Raw genomic sequence first — 22,647 nt, forward strand, 5'->3', positions numbered from 1 at the left:
TAAAATTGGGTATACCTTACGTTCTTGTGATTTTCCTCATGGAGTGACAAAATAAGTTTGTATGTGTTTACACATCTGTCCTTATTGAAATGACATCATTATAACGCTGAAGAATGCAGCTAATTTATTTGCATGGAACACAATAGGTCCTGTAAACATGAATATTTTTGCTGAACACTCCCCTGCTAAATCAGCACTTGTTCAGTGGAAGTGCTATTAACATACAAGAAATGAAAGTGCCAGTCAGAATTTTACATTTTTTAATACATTATATAGAGCAGTTTTTCCAAGTGTCCCTCCTACCTTCATTCCGTTTTAAACGCTCAGGCTTACCTTTTATAAAAGGTGGAAGTTCAATCCAAGTCTCGTTGCCACCTGTGACTACCCATGGTGTGCATGTCCTGTCAAATGCATCGTTACACAGCTGAGAAGATAAATGCTCAACACTTGTAAAGATGGCATCCTCTCAAGCAGGCTGGAATTTTCTCATTGCAATGGAGCCCATCACTTCACTTGTACTTGAGGAAAAAGACACCCGGAGTCCGGGCTAGATACATGCGCAAAGGAAAACAATCCAATATAAAATAGATTTTTTTTTTAATGCAGGAAATAGTAACAAAGGCATTTTAAATAATCTCCAAAATATGGCCATTTACGACACACAGTGTTCCATTCAAAAATAATTTGCTATAGACAAATCTTATAATGTCCTTATTGTGTATACAGTTTGTTTGGCAAGGGCCAGTTCCCAAGGATTTATTAGAAGGGTTGACCTGGGGAAGCTAAGCCAGGCTAGAAGGGAACTGCGACAAAAACACATTTCAGAATCCATCGGACACAAAAGACTTCTCCTTTAATTCCAATGCAACATAAAATCAAATTGGGTTCACTCTTTTGCCAAAATGATTTATCCCACCTTTGAAGCAAGCTGCTTCAACACAAAAACAAGGGTTAATTACAGAAAGCAAATGTTGCTACAAAATGTGCCTTTCAGAAGGTAAAATAACATACAAAGTCATATGCTGGGATAGCGAAGTGCCTCTTGCCCAGTGTGCTAAATGTGTTGTATAAACATCTTTTTTAACCAAGTGGCAGTTATACCATCAGATGGCAATCTTTTAAAAATACTTCTTTTGCCATGGTCCAGATAGTCTATCCGTGCAAAGAAAAGTAAAAGGCAAATTTAAGCGTAGAGGAGGTGAAAGTACAGTAAAAATAAGCTTGTGTGATCCAATGGGGCTTTCTCTGGTGCTTTAAGAGTATACCAAAAAAGAGTCCAGTCTCATTGTTTCTCGGGATGCATTATCAGTTATTGATATGATTTACCCGACTGGATTTACTTTGTATTTCTTCCAAAATCCCTTCAAGCTCTTCAATTAGTACTCGTTTTTTAAATCTATATTAAAAAAGAGAAAAGCGTTAGTGTTGTGTGGCAAGTATGCACCACCAACCTCCCCACTCCACAACTTATAATCTACTTAGATAAAAAAGCAATAGGAGTGGTGTAGACACTTAGATCATGAATAATATGAACTGCTGAAATTTCAAAATCTACATTTCTTTTCTGTGACAGTTCGCTTAGTTCCCCCCTCCAGCCTCTCTGCCACCAGTTCTTTGTTCCTATGTGATTGGAAGTTGTGCATCACACACAGTTCCCAGGTAAGGTTCACTTACCTGTTTTCTGGCTACTAGGCAGTGTGAAGCAGTGGAATAAGTCATCCTGGTTAATGTTTCTTCCTTTTACCCATTTACATCAGGATGCAATCAACCTCTGGTACCTCTGCTTGACAGGAATCTCAACCACTTCATTTTTCCTTCAAGAAGATACTGGTAAAAAGCATCTCTTCCTCACTCAATACCCAAATACAAAATCTGTGAAGTTTAGACACACTACTCAAAGTTTAAGACAATTTACTTGCCATGGGACACATACCTGGGCCTAAGCCTGAGTTCTTACTTTTATAGGAGTTGATTCACACTATCCTATATCTACCTATACGACAGCATAACCTGGGGGTGTAACAATAACATTCCTTGTGACCCAAACCTGATGTGTCTTTCACACATGTACTCCTGCACTCATTCAATCGCTGAGGCCAGACAAATGAATACTTGGTGAGACATGGCTTGATCCAATTCGATAAACTGCTTTATTTCACAGTAAGGTGAACATACAGAACAGCAGCTCTAATCGGACTCAATGAATTAAATCGGTACAGCTTATCTTCACGTAATACTAAATAAAGAATATGCCACTTCCCCACTTCAGTGGGTCATCTTACTGGACTTAACCGAGACAACATTTAATTATCCCCAAGCATTTCTAAGCTCTTAGACTTGGCAAAAGTCCTCACAGCTTTCGCTTTCAAAACATGATTAACTCCGTCTATTTTTTTCCTTCCTCTGTTCACAGTTGGAAAGAGATCTAAACCCTTCCGAAACAATGTGAGGTGTCCATCCGTTACTGAGATAAGTGCAACCAACAGCTTATTATTTACAGTCTTTGGGGAAACCAACTCACATTAAGCTTTCATCTAGGTGCCTTTTAGAAGAAAATGAGAATACACTTTGGTTTAAAAGCCCAACATTGAAATTAGCTTTTCCACATCCTTTCTGTGGGGGAAATTTTTTTAAAAAAAGAAATACAAAATGTGACAGTCTTCCTTGGTGTTCTCTGCTACACCATTATGACAACCTTCACTGGCTCTCCCAGAGCAGTAACCCCATTTTTTTTTTTTTTTTGAGGGTGCAGAATAGGCAACAGCACAACAAGAAATGGGCATGGACAGTTGCTGAGGTAGTATGGAGGATAATATTAGCAACTTAACTGAGTACCCATGGGTTCATTAAAGGTGCGGCTAAGGCACTTAGTTGAATGTGCTGTATGTGAACCTGCCACATGAATCTTACTGGCTGCAAACATGTTTCCGTGACAGCATCCCCTTTATCATGGTCTGTGCCTTGCTCTGGCCTTCAATGTGGATGGAATTCCATGGTTAGGTCTCTTCATATTGCAAAGTTGGGTGGCATGCAGCAGACAATTATGATCGTGAAGACCCGATCAGGACGATACTGCAAAACACCAGTTCAACCATTGAGGTGGTTGAAATGTTGCTTCAAAATCTCAGTGGTATACTCCAGAAGGATACCAGTAGTTGTATGGGTTCCATAACAGTGCTCTACTTCGGTCAGTGGCTTAGGCAAAGAAGGGAATCTCCCCTGGCTGGCGAGTCTAGAGCTAGGGGGCATAGTCTCAGGATAAGGGGTCGTCTATTTAAGACTGAGATGGAGGAATTTCTTCATTCTACCCCAGAGGGCTGTGGATGATGAGTCATTGAGTATATTCAAGGCTGAGGTAGATAGATTTTTGGACTCTAGGGGAATCAAGGGATACAGGGATTGGGCAGGAAAGTGGAGTTGAGGCCAAAGATCAGCCATGACGTGACTTAATGGCGGAGCAGGCTCAAGAGGCCATATGGCCTACTCCTGCTCCTATTTCTTATGTTCTTATGGCTGAAGATGTTAACTTGGTCTCTGAGAAGTTATCTTTCACATTCAAATGAAGTTGGCACAAAGGAATGCCTTAGAGTGAAAGCATCATAATTGTTGCCTGGGAAGCAGGCACCAGCTCACATGATCCAGTGCTCCTGATCACTGATGGAGTGGAACATCTTTCAGTTCATATAGGCCATCAGGTTCTGGGAGCCCACATTGGCGCCAATGGCCCCCCCTGGGCCACTTAGTAATCCAGCAATGCAATGTGAATTGCCCAGTTATATCATGCTGCGGTTCAGTAGGAAAGGTAATGAATAAGCTCACTCTGAAAAATGAATTAATTACCTATATGACACATCTGTGCACTGCAAATTGGCTTATATTTTAGATATCCCATGTGGGAGCCTGGAAGGAGCCAGAGACAGTGCTGATCTTGACTGTCAATATTGTCCCTGTGAGTGGGTGGGGGTGTTTTCTGCAGATCTGTTCGCAACTGATGGCACTGTGCTGCAAATGCTTCCTTGGTGAATCTAATCTCTAAAAAGAGCTTCTCATTCTAACATTGGCAGGTAGCTATTAGTGGCCCTGTAAACTGCTCTGGTAATGGAACGCGCAGCTAGTCTGTATCCCTTTGCAGCCCCTCCTTCTTCATTTAAACTCAAGGACTAAATGCCACTTCGAAGACTTCAAATTCAACTGCAGCCATTCATGGTGGATGGGATTTCCACCTTATGTGTCAGAAAATGGAGCTGTACAACTCTGCCCACATTTAAATAAAGCTTTTAAAGAACAAAATAAAGACTTGCATTTATACAATCTTTCTGATAACTGTTCACATTGGCAGGAAATATGAAGCAGAAAATGACATGGTGTATATTCAGAACAGGAACTGGAAACTTCGAGAAGAAATAATTTTCTGATCCCCACCTCACCATGCCACTGGTCAGAAAATTGACGCTCACATCAAATCAGCTTATACTGAGAAGCCAGCAAGAATCAGAGAAATACCAAGAATTTTTTGAGCTCCTGTCAGACAGCAGGCCTCAGTTCTCTGATCAATCTACTTAGGAGATATGCCTGGGATTCTACAAGTAACTTCTTTAAAATTTTCATCTCAACTTCCTCTGCCACTAAAAAGAGATTCTCTCCTCTTAAAAAAAGTCCTTCAAAAATTTTGAGTGACGGTCAAAAGGGAGATTACAGTTTCTCAGCCATGTTTATATAGTCATGGGCTGTGGACTGTGCCATCACCTCAAGGGTATAAATTGTAATCTTCACATTCTGTTATTCTGCATAATGTATATTCAAGTGCAATGTTCCTGCTACAAGCATTCACCTGCGAGAGGAGGGGTGAAAAGGTGGGGGGCGGGGAGTGGGGTGGGAAGAGAAAGGAGGGCAGAAGAGAAAAGGTGCGATGTGTTGCCTTAAGCTGAAGCTGAGAATAAGGTCTGGATGAAATGCATCAGTATAACAGGATGGATTGCAAGATCAAGACCTTCCTGTAAGACATTTTTCAAACAATGGAATTACTCATCTCATATCAAGAGTCAGAAACTATGTAAGCCACAATTCGGTATAAATGCAGTATAGAGGGTGTGGAATAATATCTGGATTTTGATTCATACCAAAGCTTCAACCAAGACCTCACAGCGAGACAAGGTCCTGGGCAGAAGCACAAAGTACATCAGCCAACATACCTGGCTGAAGGGTCATCAAGGTTTCTTTAACAAGACACGTGGCCCCACAGAGGGATGTTTGCTTCAACACCACATATTGCTAAAACTACTTCAACATCAGCAAAAGATTTCTATTCAGATCAACCAGAGGCTACTGCTGTCTTCTGTACTAACCTTTAGGTCAAGGCTGAAATGAGACTCAGCTTGTGTTTTGAGGATAGGACAGTCTGAGTAGTGGGGCTGATTTGCTATAATTCACCTTCACTCTAGTCTGCTTATATGCTTGTTTTGAATGCAAACTGAATTCGACACTTCACACATGTAAAGAGGACTGAGAATCACCATCCTTTCTTCCACTTTCATTTTGAAACATTTCAAGCATTAATAGTAACCAGAGTTTGGAATTAGGCCAAATATTATAGAAAATTATGCAAGCATGGGGCGGGGGGGAGAAACGGAAAGAGTGCAAGCACTTCCATTGCTGCAAAGCTTTGGTGGTAGGATGTGCAACTTCTAAATACGACCGTTGAGACTGACTAACAACAAATTCAAGGTGACCCAAGTTGACTTCAATCAGGATGCCACCAATTCAACATGTCTGGACCAGAAAACACAACAGGACTCCAAACACAGAAGCTGCTGAATCACAGAATCAGTCTGAGGCAGTGAACAATGCAAAGAAATAAAAACTAATGAACATTAAAATAAAAAGCTACAATACAGCAATCACTGGGAAACAGTTCAACTAACAGTAAGCTGTGCTACTGTTGCTGGGAGTGGAAAAAAAATTCAGAATGAGACCAATTTAGACACATATGGCAGGCATCACCTGCATGACCAAAAGAACAGTATGCTGATCACTCACCCTCCCCAGATTGGAATGAAGGCCTATTTAGAAGCATGAGTGAATGAGAAAAATATCTACCGCTGCATAAAACCAGATGGGAGGCAAGATTTTCTGCTTTATTATTTAGTGGGCTGGAGCAATTTATACCACTTTCTAAAAAGTACCCAAACTAAATCGTGAGGTTTAAACTGCAAGTGTTGCAGTACAAAAATAAAGCTTAAGTGTTTTTTTAAAAAAATGACACAGGTCAGCCTAAAATGTGAACAGGACAAGATGTTTTTTTTAAATGTCCTGATAAAGCGAGCACAAATGTGCATTTGTTTAACTTGGCTGCTTTTGATAATTCACTTAAGGAATAACTAACATGATAAAATGACCTTTCACCAAGATTCCAAACATCCATCAATGGGTAAGAAATTACCTTGCTGCCTCTTTAATGACATTTTGCACAAACACCATTCGGGTCTCCAGGCTGCCTTGCACTAGTTTCAATAAACAGAAGATATTTTCATAATCTGAAAGGGAAAGCCAATGAACAAATTAGCTGCACCACATGCAACACTGCTAGAACGTATTACAGTTTTTAAAAAAAATAAAAACATACATTTGTACCAATTCTTTATTGTGGCACATTGGGATGACCAGAGATCAGCTTTCAGGCTTGAAGCCCAAAAGTCCCAATCATCCAAGGAACAACTTGTCATAGTGTAACGCCCTATAACCAATCTTATATTTTTGTAATGTACTGTGACAACGGGACTGTGTCCCCACACACAAATATTCTGACTCTAGCATCCTGGACCTGCCATAGAACAGAAATAAAAAACAGTACAAGGGGTTTTATTTTAACTGTTACTATTATGGATTACGACAGCCCCCACTCCATGTGTTATATCAGCACAGTCATTTCAAGAGGAGCTGGGAGAACAGTGGGGTCTTCTCAGTTTCCTGTATTGCAAACGACCACTTGTGCTGTACAGTATTCAGTGTATATCTTGGATTCTGTGAATCATTCAATTGTAAAAATCTGATCAGTAGTTTAAGCCTGTACCAAACAGTGTGGTTGAGATATTTCCTGGCTTCTTGATTGATAGGACATGTAGTGGGCATCCGACATGGATCCCAATAAGCAATTTACTGTGAATGGGATTAATTGCTAGACTACGGTTACGCTAGCACAGTACGGCAGAGAGCAAATGGTGCAGGTTTCAGTTTGAGAGACACAGTCTGCTTAAGGAAACAGTCAACCTATTTGAAGCAGATAGAGATTTTGGGAAAAGCTTCAACCATAAGCACCCTGACTGCTTCTTCAGCTATCGGCGATAATCCCTGTCCAGTAGTTGCAGTGCACATTAAAATCCACTGGTGCAATAAGAAAAGGAATGAGATCGTCCAGTGCCTCCTTTTGGTCTTTAGCAAAAATGGCTGCCACCTTTGCCTACATGACAGTCAATGCACTTTGAAGTAATTCATTGTGTGTGAAATGTTTGAGATGGTGCTTTGCAAATGCAAATCAATCTGTTCCCAAAAAGTTGCAAACCCCAAAACAAATTCCCCATTCTAGGTCTTGAAATGTTGACTAGTTACTGACCTAGTGACATTGTTTCAATTTGGCTTTTGAAAGACTATAGGTTGGGCCCATCTGCAGCTCTTTTACTGCACGACTGCTGAATGATATCACTTGAATCCTGTTGTGACAATGATTTTATGGCCATAAAATAGATTCCGATTGCACTACTATCCAAGAATATCCAGGCTTCCCATGGCATGTGTGCGCAAGGACAAGGAAAGAATCTGGTCTTAGAACAAACAAACTAGCGCCATCAACAAGTTAAATCAATTTACTTCAGCTATCTGGGCAATGTGAGGTCTTATTGGCAGATACAAAATATATACACATATATCCAAGATATCACAAGCAAGGGAGGGGGAAAAAATGCTGCAAATCAAATAAAATCCTACAAAATCTTTAGGTACAGAGTTAGGTCTGATCTCAGGAATTATTTTGTTTTTCGCAGAAACCAACTTCCATAATGTGGGGAGAATGGGGTTGGTATAGTCTTTGAAAAGGGAACTCAACATGTTCCCAAGAGAAAAGGACAGCTGGTGGGAGAAATGATGAGTCAGGTGTGTAACAGGCAATGGTGTCTCCTGGAGCTCGCTTGAATTTCAGCTTTTCCTTAACAGGATTTTTGCCCAGGGGAGGGCATTATTATGGGTTGGGAGGACAGTACGAAAGGCTAGACTGTTCACTGGATGGGCAAACTTGATGGACCTGATGGTATTTTCTTTGTCGATGTTTATAAAAAACAGAAAACGTTAGATTTACACAGGTCTGTCAGTGCCTGAGCAAAGAAAACCTGTCTGTTCTCTTTGCAGATGCCGATGGACCCCCTGTTCCCTGTATTTCATATTTCTATCCCTGGTCAATAGTCAGTCTTGCCTGAGTATCTTCAAGGTATAGCGTACAAGTTGAAAAATCTAAATGCTTGTGTTTGTTAATCTACAGCATTGCCTTCTGTGATCCTTGCTGCTTGGGATTTATCTGCTCAATTCCCCAGCCAGAAGGATGCCAGAGTTTAAACAATTAACTTCAAAATCAGTCACTTCCCTCGATTCATGCCTTTGCCTTTTCCTAGAGGTACAGTAAGTAATGGGAACAGCTCTCGAGTACAGGTTGTGAAGTAAATAATCCAATCCCCCCCCTCAGGATCAAGTGACTCAAGATGGATTTTCCAAATTCAAGGCGACAGGAACAGTCTGTATGGAGAGTCTTCTTGAAGGACGAGGCTGTGATTTCCTGCCCTCAAATCACATTTGCCAGCATGAGGAAAACTTCCTCCCCCTGACTGATACACCTAGTGGCCAGCAGGGTGCAGGTGACAGTTTATAGAATCATAGAAGTTTACAACATGGAAACAGGCCCTTCGGCCCAACATGTCCATGTCGCCCAGTTTATACCACTAAGCTAGTCCCAATTGCCTGCACTTGGCCCATATCCCTCTATACCCATCTTACCCATGTAACTGTCCAAATGCTTTTTAAAAGACAAAATTGTACCCGCCTCTACTACTGCCTCTGGCAGCTCGTTCCAGACACTCACCACCCTTTGAGTGAAAGAATTGCCCCTCTGGACCCTTTTGTATCTCTCCCCTCTCACGTTAAATCTATGCCCCCTCGTTATAGACTCCCCTACCTTTGGGAAAAGATTTTGACTATCGACCTTATCTATGCCCCTCATTATTTTATAGACTTCTATAAGATCACCCCTTAACCTCCTACTCTCCAGGGAAAAAAGTCCCAGTCTATCTAACCTCTCCCTATAAGTCAAACCATCAAGTCCCGGCAGCATCCTAGTAAATCTTTTCTGCACTCTTTCTAGTTTAATAATATCCTTTCTATAATAGGGTGACCAGAACTGTACACAGTATTCCAAGTGTGGCCTTACTAATGTCTTGTACAACTTCAACAAGACATCCCAACTCCTGTATTCAATGTTCTGACCAATGAAACCAAGCATGCCGAATGCCTTCTTCACCACCCTATCCACCTGTGACTCCACTTTCAAGGAGCTATGAACCTGTACTCCGAGATCTCTTTGTTCAATAACTCTCCCCAACGCCCTACCATTAACGGAGTAGGTCCTGGCCCGATTCGATCAACCAAAATGCATCACCTCACATTTATCTAAATTAAACTCCATCTGCCATTCATCGGCCCACTGGCCCAATTTATCAAGATCCCGTTGCAATCCGAGATAACCTTCTTCACTGTCCACAATGCCACCAATCTTGGTGTCATCTGCAAACTTACTAACCATGCCTCCTAAATTCTCATCCAAATCATTAATATAAATAACAACAGCGGACCCAGCACCGATCCCTGAGGCACACCGCTGGACACAGGCCTCCAGTTTGAAAAACAACCCTCGACAACCACCCTCTGTCTTCTGTCGTCAAGCCAATTTTGTATCCAATTGGCTACCTCACCTTGGATCCCATGAGATTTAACCTCACGTAACAACCTACCATGCGGTACCTTGTCAAAGGCTTTGCTAAAGTCCATGTAGACCACGTCAACTGCACAGCCCTCATCTATCTTCTTGGTTACCCCTTCAAAAAACTCAATCAAATTTGTGAGACAAGATTTTCCTCTCACAAAACCATGCTGACTGTTCCTAATCAGTCCCTGCCTCTCCAAATGCCCGTAGATCCTGTCTCTCAGAATACCCTCCAACAACTTCCCCACTACAGATGTCAGGCTCACCGGTCTGCAGTTCCCAGGCTTTTCCCTGCCGCCCTTCTTAAACAAAGGCACAACATTTGCTACCCTCCAATCTTCAGGCACCTCACCTGTAGCGGTGGATGATTCAAATATCTCTGCTAGGGCACCCGCAATTTCCTCCCTAACCTCCCATAACGTCCTGGGATACATTTCATCAGGTCCCGGAGATTTATCTACCTTGATGCGCGTTAAGACTTCCAGCACCTCCCTCTCTCTAATATGTACACTCCTCAAGACATCACTATTTATTTCCCCAAGTTCCCTAACATCCATGCCTTTCTCAACCGTAAATACCGACGCGAAATATTCATTCAGGATCTCAGCCATCTCTAGTGGTTCCGCACATAGATGACCTTGTTGATCCTTAAGTGGCCCTACTCTCTCCCTAGTTACTCTTTTGCCCTTTATGTATTTGTAGAAGCTCTTTGGATTCACCTTTGCCTTATCTGCCAAAGCAATCTCATGTCCCCTTTTTGCCCTCCTGATTTCTCTCTTAACTCTACTCCGGCAATCTCTATACTCTTCAAGGGATCCACTTGATCCCAGCTGCCTATGCATGTCATATGCCTCCTTCTTCTTTTTGACTTGGGCCTCAATCTCCCGAGTCATCCAAGCTTCCCTACTTCTACCAGCCTTGCCCTTCACTTTATAAGGAATGTGCTTACCCTGAACCCTGGTTAACACACTTTTGAAAGTCTCCCACTTACCAGACGTCCCTTTGCCTGCCAACAGACTCTCCCAATCAACTTCTGAAAGTTCCTGTCTAATACCATCAAAATTGGCCTTTCCCCAATTTAGAATTTTAACTTCTGGGCCAGACCTATCATTCTCCATAGTTTTCCTAAAACTAATGGAATTATGATCACTGGTCCCAAAGTGATCCCTCACTAACACTTCTGTCACCTGCCCTTCCTTATTTCCCAAGAGGAGGTCAAGTTTTGCCCCCTCTCTAGTCGGGCCATCCACATACTGAATGAGAAATTCCTCCTGAAGACACTCAACAAATTTCTCTCCATTCAAGCCCCGAATGCTATGGCTGTCCCAGTCAATGTTGGGAAAGTTAAAGTCCCCTACTATTACCACCCTATTTTTCTTGCAGCTGTCTGTAATCTCCTCACATATTTGCTCCTCAATTTCCCGTTGACTATTTGGGGGTCTGTAGTACAATCCTATCAACGTGATCTCTCCCTTCTTATTTTTCAGTTCTACCCATATAGACTCAGTGGGCGAACCCTCGGCTATATCCCCTCTCACGACTGCCGTGATGTTCTCCCTAATCAAGAACGCAACTCCCCCTCCTCTCCTACCTCTTGCTCTATCTTTCCGATAGCATCTGTACCCTGGAACATTGAGCTGCCAGTCCTGCCCCTCCCTTAGCCATGTTTCAGTAATAGCTATAACATCCCAGTCCCATGTACCCATCCATGCCCTGAGTTCATCTGCCTTGCCCATCAGACTTCTTGCATTGAAATAAATGCAGTTCAATCTAGACTTCCCTTGGTCTTTGCCCTGCTTTCTCAGACCATCTGTCCAGTCATGTTTTGTACACTCTCCCTTACTGCCTTTTGTTTCTGTCACCACTTTACTTCCCACTGACTTCCTGCATCGGTTTACTTCCCACTGACTTCCTGCATCGGTTCCCATCCCCCTGCCACATTAGTTTAAACCCTCCCCAACAGCACTAGCAAACACTCCCCCTAGGACATTGGTTCCAATCCTGCCCAGATGCAGACCGTCCAATTTGTACTGGTCCCACCTCCCCCAGAACCGGTTCCAATGGCCCAGGAATTTGAATCCCTCCCTCTTGCACCATCTCTCAAGCCACATATTCATCCTAGCTATCCTGTCATTCCTACTCTGACTGCCCTGTGGCACTGGTAGCAATCCTGAGATTACTACCTTTGAGGTCCTACTCTTTAGTTTAACTCCTAACTCCCTAAATTCAGCTTGTAGGACCTCATCCTGTTTTTAACCTATATCGTTGGTGCCTATGTGCACCACGACAACTGGCTGTTCACCCTCCCCCTCCAGAATGTCCTGCAGCCGCTCCGAGACATCCCTGACCCTTGCACCAGGGAGGCAACATACCATCATGGAGTCTCGGTTGCGTCCGCAGAAACGCCTGTCTATTCCCCTTACAATCGAGTCCCCTATCATTATAGCTCTGCCACTCTTTTTCCTGCCCTGCTGTGCAGCAGAGCCAGCCACGGTGCCATGAACCTGGCCGCTGCCACCTTCCCCTGGTGAGCCATCACCCCCAACAGTATCCAAAACGGTATACCTGTTTGAGAGGGGGATGGCCACAGGGGACCCCTGCACTACCTGCCTGCACCTCTTACTCTTCCTGGTGGTCACCCATTCACTTCCTGCCTGTCGTCCCTTTACCTGCGGTGTGATCAACTCGCTAAACGTGCTATCCACGAGTTTCTCTGCATCGCGGATGCTCCACAGTGAATCCACCCGCAGCTCCAGCTCCGAGATACGATCGGTCAGTAGCTGCAGGTGGACACACTTCCCGCACACATGGTCGGCAGGGACACTGGTAGTGTCCATGACTTCCCACATCTTGCAGGAGGGGCATATCACGGGTGCGAGGTCTGCTGCCATGACTGGCCTTAGCTTAGTTACCCCTTTTAAATTACGTTGAAATTAGAAAAGGTTCACTGAAAAGCAGCAAATAGTTAATTCATACCTCACCCAAATCATCACGATTCTCGGCAGTTTAAAGCAGCAGGTAATACTGCAATGCACACTACATTTAATACAGGATAATTCAGACACTGCTTTTGCTTCCGCTCCTAGGATCGGAGTGGTATAGAAAACTGCAAATTTCTGTTATTACTAAATCCCAGGAAAAAGCAGAACGTGACTTCGCTCCTGCTGATGGGCTGGTGGGTAAACTGCCTGACGTCAAACTAATCAGATGGACGTCTCGGCACTATACACCAGTATCCCCCACGATGACGGCATCGCTGCGACAGCATCAATACTCAACACCAACAACAGCCAATCTCCGGACGCCATCCTACAACTCATCCGCTTCATCCTGGATCACAATGTCTTCACCTTCGATAACCAGTTCTTTACCCAAACACATGGAACAGCCATGGGGACCAAATTCGCACCCCAATACGCCAACATTTTCATGCACAAGTTCGAGCAGGACTTCTTCACTGCACAAGACCTCCAACCAACACTATACACCAGATACATCGACGACATTTTCTTTCTATGGACCCACGGCAAGGAATCACTAAAGAGACTACACGATAACATCAACAAGTTCCATCCCACCATCAAGCTCACCATGGACTACTCCTCAGAATCAGTTTCTTTCTTGGACACACGAATCTCCATCAAAGACGGGCACCTCAGCACCTCACTCTACCGCAAGCCCACGGACAACCTCACGATGCTCCACTTTTCCAGCTTCCACCCTAACCACGTCAAAGAGGCCATCCCCTATGGACAGGCCCTGCGAATACACAGGGTCTGCTCAGACGAGGAGGAACGCGATGGACACCTACAGACGCTGAAAGACGCCCTCGTAAGAACGGGATATGACGCTCGACTCATCGATCGACAGTTCCGACGGGCCACAGCAAAAAATCGCATAGACCTCCTCAGGAGACTAACACGGGACGCAACCAACAGAGTACCCTTTGTCGTCCAGTACTTCCCCGGAGCGGAGAAACTACGCCATGTTCTCCGCAGCCTTCAACATGTCATCAATGACGACGAACACCTCGCTATGGCCATCCCCACACCTCCACTACTCGCCTTTAAACAGCCACCCAACCTCAAACAGACAATCGTTCGCAGCAAATTACCTAGCTTTCAAGAGAACAGCGTCCACGACACCACACAACCCTGCCACGGTAACCTCTGCAAGACATGCCAGATCATCGACACAGATACCACCATCACACGAGAGGACACCACCCACCAGGTGCATGGTTCATACTCCTGTGACTCGGCCAACGTTGTCTACCTCATACGTTGCAGGAAAGGATGCCCCAGAGCATGGTACATTGGCGAGACCATGCAGACGCTGCGACAACGGATGGACGGACACCGCGCAACAATCGCCAAACAGGAGGGTTCCCTCCCAGTCGGGGAACACTTCAGCAGTCATGGACATTCATCCACCGACCTTCGGGTAAGCGTACTCCAAGGCGGCCTTCGAGACACACGACAACGCAAAATCGTCGAGCAGAAATCGATAGCCAAGTTCCGCACCCATGAGGACGGCCTCAACCGGGATCTTGGGTTCATGTCACGCTACACGTTACCCCACCAGCGAACAAATGTTATCTGTTTTTAATATAATGGGTCAGTTGCTGTCTTTTCTATGTTTCTACCTCTCTATCTCTGTTTTTTTTTGTTTGTTGTTTTTTTTTGGTGATTTGTATATTCTGAGACCTTGCAGGTAACACCTGTCTGTCTGCACACTGATTGCCTTGGCAACGGGCAGTTGAAAAAACTGTCTGTAATCACCAAGCATTGTTCTGTGAATTATAAATGCGATTTCATTTCGAGGATTTCATTTCCACATCGTTCACCTGAGGAAGGAGAAAGCCTCCGAAAGCTTGTGAATTTAAAATAAAATTGCTGGACTATAACTTGATGTTGTAAAATTGTTTTCAAACTAATCAGAGACCAAAAGGCCTCAGGCTTGATTGGCAGTCTCTGCTGAATTAACAGTTGGAACAGAGATTGAGACCTTACAACTGGCTTCAGTGCCCAGGTTAGGGAAATGACAAAGTCAACTACTCCTGACTGACACCCAGTGACCCCTAGTAGAAAATGGGCATGGGCAGCCATCAAGTTACATGATCAGGCTCATCTGTGTCTTCCACTGTTAAACAGCCTATTAACAGTCAAGCTCACACATGAAGATTCTGAAGGTACACAATCAGACTATGTGTATTCAGGAGAAGAGGAGAAAAACACAGGGCAAATCTTCCATGCATTTGGAATAATGACCTGACCAGTTCTCGTTTTTAGCTACTTTTTAAGATATCCTCTTTTTTTCGGGGGTGGGGGGGGGGGGGGGGGGGGGAAAGAATTCGAATCAGAAAATACCTGGAAGCGAATTCGGTTCTTGATCTACTCACCAGCCAAGTGGTATACGGCTATAGCAAGGACTGGGAAAAGCAGTGACCACGGATATTATGCCCAAGTGCCTGATAAGAATTAAATGTAAAATCTTGGTGTACTTCATACAGATTGGAATTTGACCATGATCACCAGACATTGGTGGTGCACTTTTCAATGGTACAATTGCAATTGTACATGTCCAAAAGTTGGTTCAGTCCTGCACAGCTCATCTTACATATATTCACAGGAACACAGAGAAAGACTAGAAAAAGGATTGAGAAAGACATAGGTGACTACATTGGGTGAAGAGAGAAAGTTACATGAAGGAATGAGGCAAGGCGAGGGCAAACTCAGTCAGACTGCACTACTGGAGCAAAACCTCACCAGGTGGGAGCACAAGTCACACTTTGAGCTTTAAAACAATGGCAACCCAAATGTCCAACCCAAGCTCCTCTGGAGTGGGAAGCACAGCTGTGCTGAATTTGCCCTTTGGTCTCAACATCAAACATTCTGAATATTTCCAACATGGAGCAAAACAAGTGACGTTTTATTCTTCAACCATACTTACGTCTGCCTGGTTTACGGATCTCCCTAATAATTTGTGCCCTTAGTTCTGTATTAGTCTCTTGTTGCTTTGACCTCATAAGTGTTTTAATGGCATTTGGTGAAGACCTGCGCAAAATTTCATCCTGACATACTCCACTGTCCTTTGATTCCTCATGGTTAAGCTCAACACTGTCAATAGAATTATTATTGACAACTAAAAGATCACTGTCCATCTCATGATTTGCCAATTCTTCTGTGGGCTCCACAGAGCCAGGTGTTGGGTGGATTAGAGATGGTGCTGACTCAAGTCCCTGGGCTGGAGTTTCAACTGGAAGAGGGTCTGAAATATTGTTTTCATCATAGTCAACAAACACAGCCTGGTTTTCTTCAGCCTCTGGAAAGGAGAAACGCATGGTAATATGACTCCTAATATAGAATTTTTTTTAAATTACCTGAACAGACTTCAAAACACGCACTTTTTAAAAATACATTGCCCCATGGTTCTTTGTAAGTGTTACCTTGGTTCAATGCTAGCACTCTCACCTTACAGTCAGAAGGTTGTGGGTTCAAGCCCCACAACAGGACTTGAGCATGTAATCTAAGCTGGCAGTTCAATGCAGTACTGAATGAGTGCTGTACTGTTGGTGGTGCCGTCTTTTGGATGAGATGTTAAACAGAGGACCCATCTGCCCAGATAAACACAAAACTCACGGCACTTTATCACAGAAGAGCCAGGAATTCTCCCAGTGTCTTGGCCAACATTTGTCCCTCAAGCAACATCACCAGAGCAGATTAACTGATCATCATATCAGTGCTTTCCATAGGATCTTACAGTGCACAAACTGGCTGCCATGTTTTCCTACTTAACAGCAATTACACTTCAAAAGTAATTAATTGTCAAGTGCTTTGGGATATTCTGAGAATGTGAAAGTTCTTGGGTCTTATATCTGGTATATAGGTCTACATGACAAAATGTAGCATTTCTGTTTATGTGTCATTGATTTCTTCGTTACAGTACATATGGGATCAAAAACATGGTTCACTCAAAATGGACCAGTTGTTTTGAGCAGATGTTACATCGGCGACAAGCTACTCAATACAATTAAAGGCATCTTGCAAGTTTGTTTGAATATTTGAATACTGCTCTATTTGAGTTTAAGAAATACACATTTAAATTTCCTTGTCCGAGTCAAATTTTGAAAGTATATCTTGAAAAGTCAAGACATTGGAAGCCACAATTTAAATTCACTGATTAAATGTAAAATTGCAACACAATAACCTCACTGAGCATATTTGATGTTATCAATTTGAAAACCTTTGAAGCAAATGAGCTCCTTCAGCACCACAGAGCCAAACTATGTTATTTACAGATTACAGTCTCTGAAAATAAGGGGACATAAAATGGATGCTAAGCTGGAATCATCTAAGGAAGTGTCATAACTCTGTACTATCTTTCAGGATAGCCCAGACAGGGCAATACGTTCATGTTAGACAGAGCTGGACCTTCATTTGAGGGAGCAGGACAACTACTATAACCAAAAGTAACCAATTCACTTTTCTTCAGTTATACTCCATCAGTCAGGATCCTGTTGTCAAAGAAATGCCTGACAACAAAGGAGGACTATGTGTAAGTCTTTTGTTATATAAAATAATTGAATCAATATAGTTGCGCGTGATAAAGATGTGGGGGTAGACTTCAAAGTTACTCTCGTACTAACATCTTAGGCTGCGGCTTATTTGAAATTTGTCCAACTGATGGTTAATGCACACAATCAATTTTTGATACAGACACAGCACTGCAGAATCCCACTAACATGCATTTGGTCACTGGGATATCCAATCTGCTGGGCCTTTAATAGGTACAAACTGCACTATTAAATAGGATCTCAAGAGTCCCATTGATGTAGCAGTTACTCAATCATTTAACTCCACTCAGTGGAAGCAACAGTCTTTCTCAGACTATGGCGCTGAATAAAATGGTACTGCAATCACTTGAGCCCGAAAGAATGATATCACTGCCAATAAACAGCATAAGCATAGACTTAGCACTGCTTTATCCTTAGGTTACTCAAGACTAGATACTTCAGTGAATGAGGCCATCAAGCTCACTAAGTGGTGTACAGGCTTAAGGGCATTAACACTGTTTTCCAAAGTACTTTAGCCAACAGCTCAAAATGAATGGTACGCGAACGACGAGGTATCAGATTAAACAGTCATGCACAAGCCTATGCTTTTAAAGTTTGGTCAGGTTTCCGAACCCCTTCGTGAATCTGGAAACCATGCTGCATTCCTGTAAGGTGCTCCCATCCATTTGTAACAGTGGTTGGAACATTCTATTGAAGCTAGGATTAAGCTCTCCAAACTTCTGTTAGCAACGCAGTGTCTGAATTTCCTTGTTGGGGTGAGTATAAATGGTTATTCTGACAGCATTGTACAAATCCATCAATAAACTGTACAGTCCAAGAAATTTCCAAGGGTCAAGATCACTTTGACAATTCAGTATGTCCTCCGTGCACATTTAATGATGCGATGTTAGCATCACTTTGTGCTAGCTGTCCCATCTAAGGTTATGTACACAATAGGCCACATAAATGAATTGGGAAAAATGAAAACACAATGTCCGAGGTCCGACTCTGGTTTGTGCTGAGTTATCTGATCTCAAGTGGGCTGGGGAAGGGGTGTAAAAATTGTCTTCAAAGCAGCTGAACTAGGGAGGGGATAAGTCAGCCAGGGCTGAAGAATAGCCATACGAGTGAAACACTGGACGCATACAAAGCCCAGTAAAACAACTCCCCATGACGTGACAAGGAAAGCAGAGGGGGAGAAAGCAAATTTACAAACATGCTCTCGTCTACACTGTACTAAAAAAAAATAGTAATTAGTGCATAAAAAGCACGTAGTCTGAATTACATTACAAATCACTATAGTTTAGGCAAATTTACTTCTACATGTGACTGTGTAGAATCATAGAAGTTACAACATGGAAACAGGCCCTTCGGCCCAACATGTCCATGTCGCCCAGTTTATACCACTAAGCTAGTCCCAATTGCCTGCACTTGGCCCATATCCCTCTATACCCATCTTACCCATGTAACTGTCCAAATGCTTTTTAAAAGACAAAATTGGACCCGCCTCTACTACTGCCTCTGGCAGCTCGTTCCAGACACTCACCACCCTTTGAGTGAAAAAATTGCCCCTCTGGACCCTTTTGTATCTCTCCCCTCTCACCTTAAATCTATGCCCCCTCGTTATAGACTCCCCTACCTTTGGGAAAAGATTTTGACTATCGACCTTATCTATGCCCCTCATTATTTTATAGACTTCTATAAGATCACCCCTTAACCTCCTACTCTCCAGGGAAAAAAGTCCCAGTCTGTCTAACCTCTCCCTGTAAATAGAATCATAGAAGAACTATGATTCTATTTACAGGGAGTTTAAGAACTATGGATTGAACAAAGCGATCGGCAAATTTTGCCTTCATTAGTTTTACCAACAGCAAACATTCACACCAATCTGAGATAAGAGGCTTTCGCTGGTTCTAACAGACCATCTTATACATGAGGGCTTCTTTCAAACCTTAACAATATGACACAGCTACAACAATCCACAGACTAGAGCACTTGGATTGCATATCCCCTTACCTTTAAGAACAACTACTGGCTTTATAAGGTCTGGATGTGGCTGTGTAACTGGTATAAGGGGAGGGCCCTTTCCTCCAATGTGATTAGCAGCTGTTGGTGGTGTTGGTGGGCGTCCCTTCAATAATGGTGACATACAGCGACGCCTTTTTGGAATTCCCGCCATGTTCAGCTCAGTCGGTCGTTTGTTTTTGTTCTGAGGTCCAGAGACAAACTCGTCCGCTTCATCAATCATCATTCCCTGCAATGCAAAAGTCCGTAACTCTAATGCCCACAGGAGAAAATATCTTGCAGTGTAGTCAAATTTCATTACCTTGCCAATTAATAACCCACGACCAGATACTGACCAACTCACCCTAATCTTGAGTTACAGCACAAACATTTCTTACACATAGCTCACACTTAAACTTCAGAACTTCTGAATCTTTGTAAATGACACCCAGGTAATCAGACTTGGTACAACAGTGAGTGCGTGTTTTTAATCTACAGCCATTAGTCTATCCCTTATAAACTACTGTACATCTCACAGAAGTGAGACAGGGAGATTCAAGGCTTTGCAAAGAGTTTCCCCACTAAGAACTAGAAAATTCAGTGTGAACTACTTCATTACATTACACTTGAAAAGGAAAAATTTGCAGGGCTATGGGGAAACAGCAGGGTAGTGGGACTAATTGAATAGCTCTTTCAAAAAGCCACCATAGATATGATGGACCGAATGGCCTAGTTATGTGCAGCATGATTCTACGATCAAATAAAATAAAGACAGATGCAGTCAACAAACTGTGCAAAGCTGTGCTAAGTCTGCTGAGATTCAGAGGATGCGCTTCCCAAAACACTCTCCAGTTTATCTTGTGAGTAGCTCATCTTGGTGAGGGCAACAGTAAGGGTGTTTTTATTAGCCTCAGCACCTCTGGTTTAGGGAAGGAGAAAGCAAGTAAACCACTAGAGTTCCAACTCCTGCTGGCTATCCAATGGCCTGTGCTGTATTCTGTGCAGGTATCTAGTGAGGATGGTATCAGCCTTGCCCCGCAGTTGAATAACCCACCTACAGTCATCATCGAGGCTCACACATGAATAAAGCCCACTTGACGGGTGCTGGAGAGTCCCCAGCACCTGTTGAACTGTTCTCTAGCAAGTAGTGAATGTTTTCAGCAGGGAAGAGTGGAGGGGAAGAAACTGGCAAAGAGAGGTTTCAAAGGATATCCAGAATTGAAGGCTGATCTGACTTCGGATAAAACAACATTTACATCAGGAATTCAATAATCAATTCAAAAAGCAAATAGTGTTTAACTAACTTGATTGAGTTTTTTGATGAGGTAACAGAGAGTGTCGATGAGGACAATGCTGTTGATGTGGTGTATACGGACTTCCAAAAGGCGTGGATAAAGTGCCGCATAATGGGCTTGTCATCAAAGTTGAACCCCATGGAATAAAAGGGGCAGTGGCATGGATACGAAATTGGCTAAGTGACAGGAAACAGAGAGTAGTGGTGAACAGTTGTTTTTTGGACTGGAGGAAGGTGTACAGTGATGTTCCCCAGGGGTCGGTATTAGGATCATCGCTCTCCTGGATATATATTAATAACTTGGACTTGGGTGTACAGGGCACAATTTCAAAATTTGCAGATGACACAAAACTTGGAAGTGTAATGAACAGTGAGGAGGATAGTGGTAGACTTCAAGAGGACATAGACAGATTGGTGGACACGCGGCAAATGAAATTTAACGCAGAAAAGTGTGAAGTGATACATTTTGGTAGGATGAACGAGGAGAGGCAATATAAACTAAAAGGTACAATTCTAAAAGGGGTGTAGGAACAGAGAGATCTGGGGGTACATGTGCACAAATCGTTGAAGGTGGTAGGGCAGGTTGAGAAAGCGGTTAAGAAAGCATACGGGATCCTGGGCTTTATAAATAGAGGCATTGACGACACAAGCAAGGAGGTTATGATGAACCTTCCTAAAATACTGGTTCAGCCACAACTGGAGTATTTTTTTTTTTATTCGTTCACGGGATGTGGGCGTCGCTGGCGAGGCCAGCATTTATTGCCCATCCCTAATTGCCCTCGAGAAGGTGGTGGTGAGCCGCCTTCTTGAACCGCTGCAGTCCGTGTGGTGACGGTTCTCCCACAGTGCTGTTAGGAAGGTAGTTCCAGGATTTTGACCCAGCGACAATGAAGGAACGGCGATATATTTCCAAGTCGGGATGGTGTGTGACTTGGAGGGGAACGTGCAGGTGGTGTTGTTCCCATGTACCTGCTGCTCTTGTCCTTCTAGGTGGTAGAGGTCGCGGGTTTGGGAGGTGCTGTCGAAGAAGCCTTGGCGAGTTGCTGCAGTGCATCCTGTGGATGGTGCACACTGCAGCCACTGTGCGCCGGTGGTGAAGGGAGTGAATGTTTAGGTTGGTGGATGGTGTGCCAATCAAGCGGGCTGCTTTATCTTGGATGGTGTCGAGCTTCTTGAGTGTTGTTGGAGCTGCACTCATCCAGGCAAGTGGAGAGTATTCAATCACACTCCTGACTTGTGCCTTGTAGATGGTGGAAAGGCTTTGGGGAGTCAGGAGGTGACTCCAGTTCTGGGCACAGCACTTTAGGAAGGATGTGAAGGCCTAAGAGAGGGTGCAGAAGAGATTTACTAGTATGATTCCAGGGATGAGAGACTTTAGTTACCTGGATAGACTGGAGAAGCTGGGGTTGTTCTCCTTGGAACAGAGAAGGTTGAGAGGAGATTTGATAGAGGTATTCAAAATCATGAAGGATCTGGACAGAGTAATTAGAGAGAAACTGTTCCTTTTGGTGGAGGGGTCAAGAACCAGAGGATACAGGTTTAAGGTGACTGGCAAAGGAACCAAAGGCAACATGGGAAAAACTTTTTTTTTAAAACACAGGGAGTGGGTGTGATTGGGAATGCACTGCCCGAGGGGGTGGTGGAGGCAGATTCACTCATCCAGTTCCCTTTTGAAAGCCATAAGTACTTGAAGGGAAAAAATTGCAAGGCTACGGGGATAGGGCAGTGGAGTGGGACTAGCTGGATTGCTCTTGCAGAGAGCTGGCATGGACTTGA

At 43.5% G+C, this 22,647-nt stretch overlaps 1 protein-coding gene across 4 annotated transcripts in view; it reads right to left on the reverse strand.

Annotated features, from left to right (window-relative positions):
• Positions 1 to 573: 573 nt before the first annotated feature.
• The window catches only part of ints6 (integrator complex subunit 6), a 97,946-nt gene continuing 75,872 nt past the window's right edge, over positions 574 to 22,647 (reverse strand). For 3 of the 4 annotated variants that reach the window (XM_067992622.1, XM_067992624.1, XM_067992621.1), the window contains 4 exons: positions 19,590 to 19,827; positions 15,971 to 16,342; positions 6,440 to 6,533; positions 574 to 1,396 (listed from right to left, as the gene is read on the reverse strand). In XM_067992622.1, coding sequence (XP_067848723.1) covers positions 1,306 to 1,396; positions 6,440 to 6,533; positions 15,971 to 16,342; positions 19,590 to 19,827 — 795 coding nt within the window. In that variant the 3' untranslated portion in view covers positions 574 to 1,305. The remainder of the gene's footprint in view (positions 1,397 to 6,439; positions 6,534 to 15,970; positions 16,343 to 19,589; positions 19,828 to 22,647) is intronic. The other variant, XM_067992625.1, reaches the window with a different exon arrangement.

Source organism: Heptranchias perlo, chromosome 11 (genome assembly GCF_035084215.1).
Source record: "Heptranchias perlo isolate sHepPer1 chromosome 11, sHepPer1.hap1, whole genome shotgun sequence".
Taxonomy (NCBI): Eukaryota; Metazoa; Chordata; class Chondrichthyes; order Hexanchiformes; family Hexanchidae; genus Heptranchias; species Heptranchias perlo.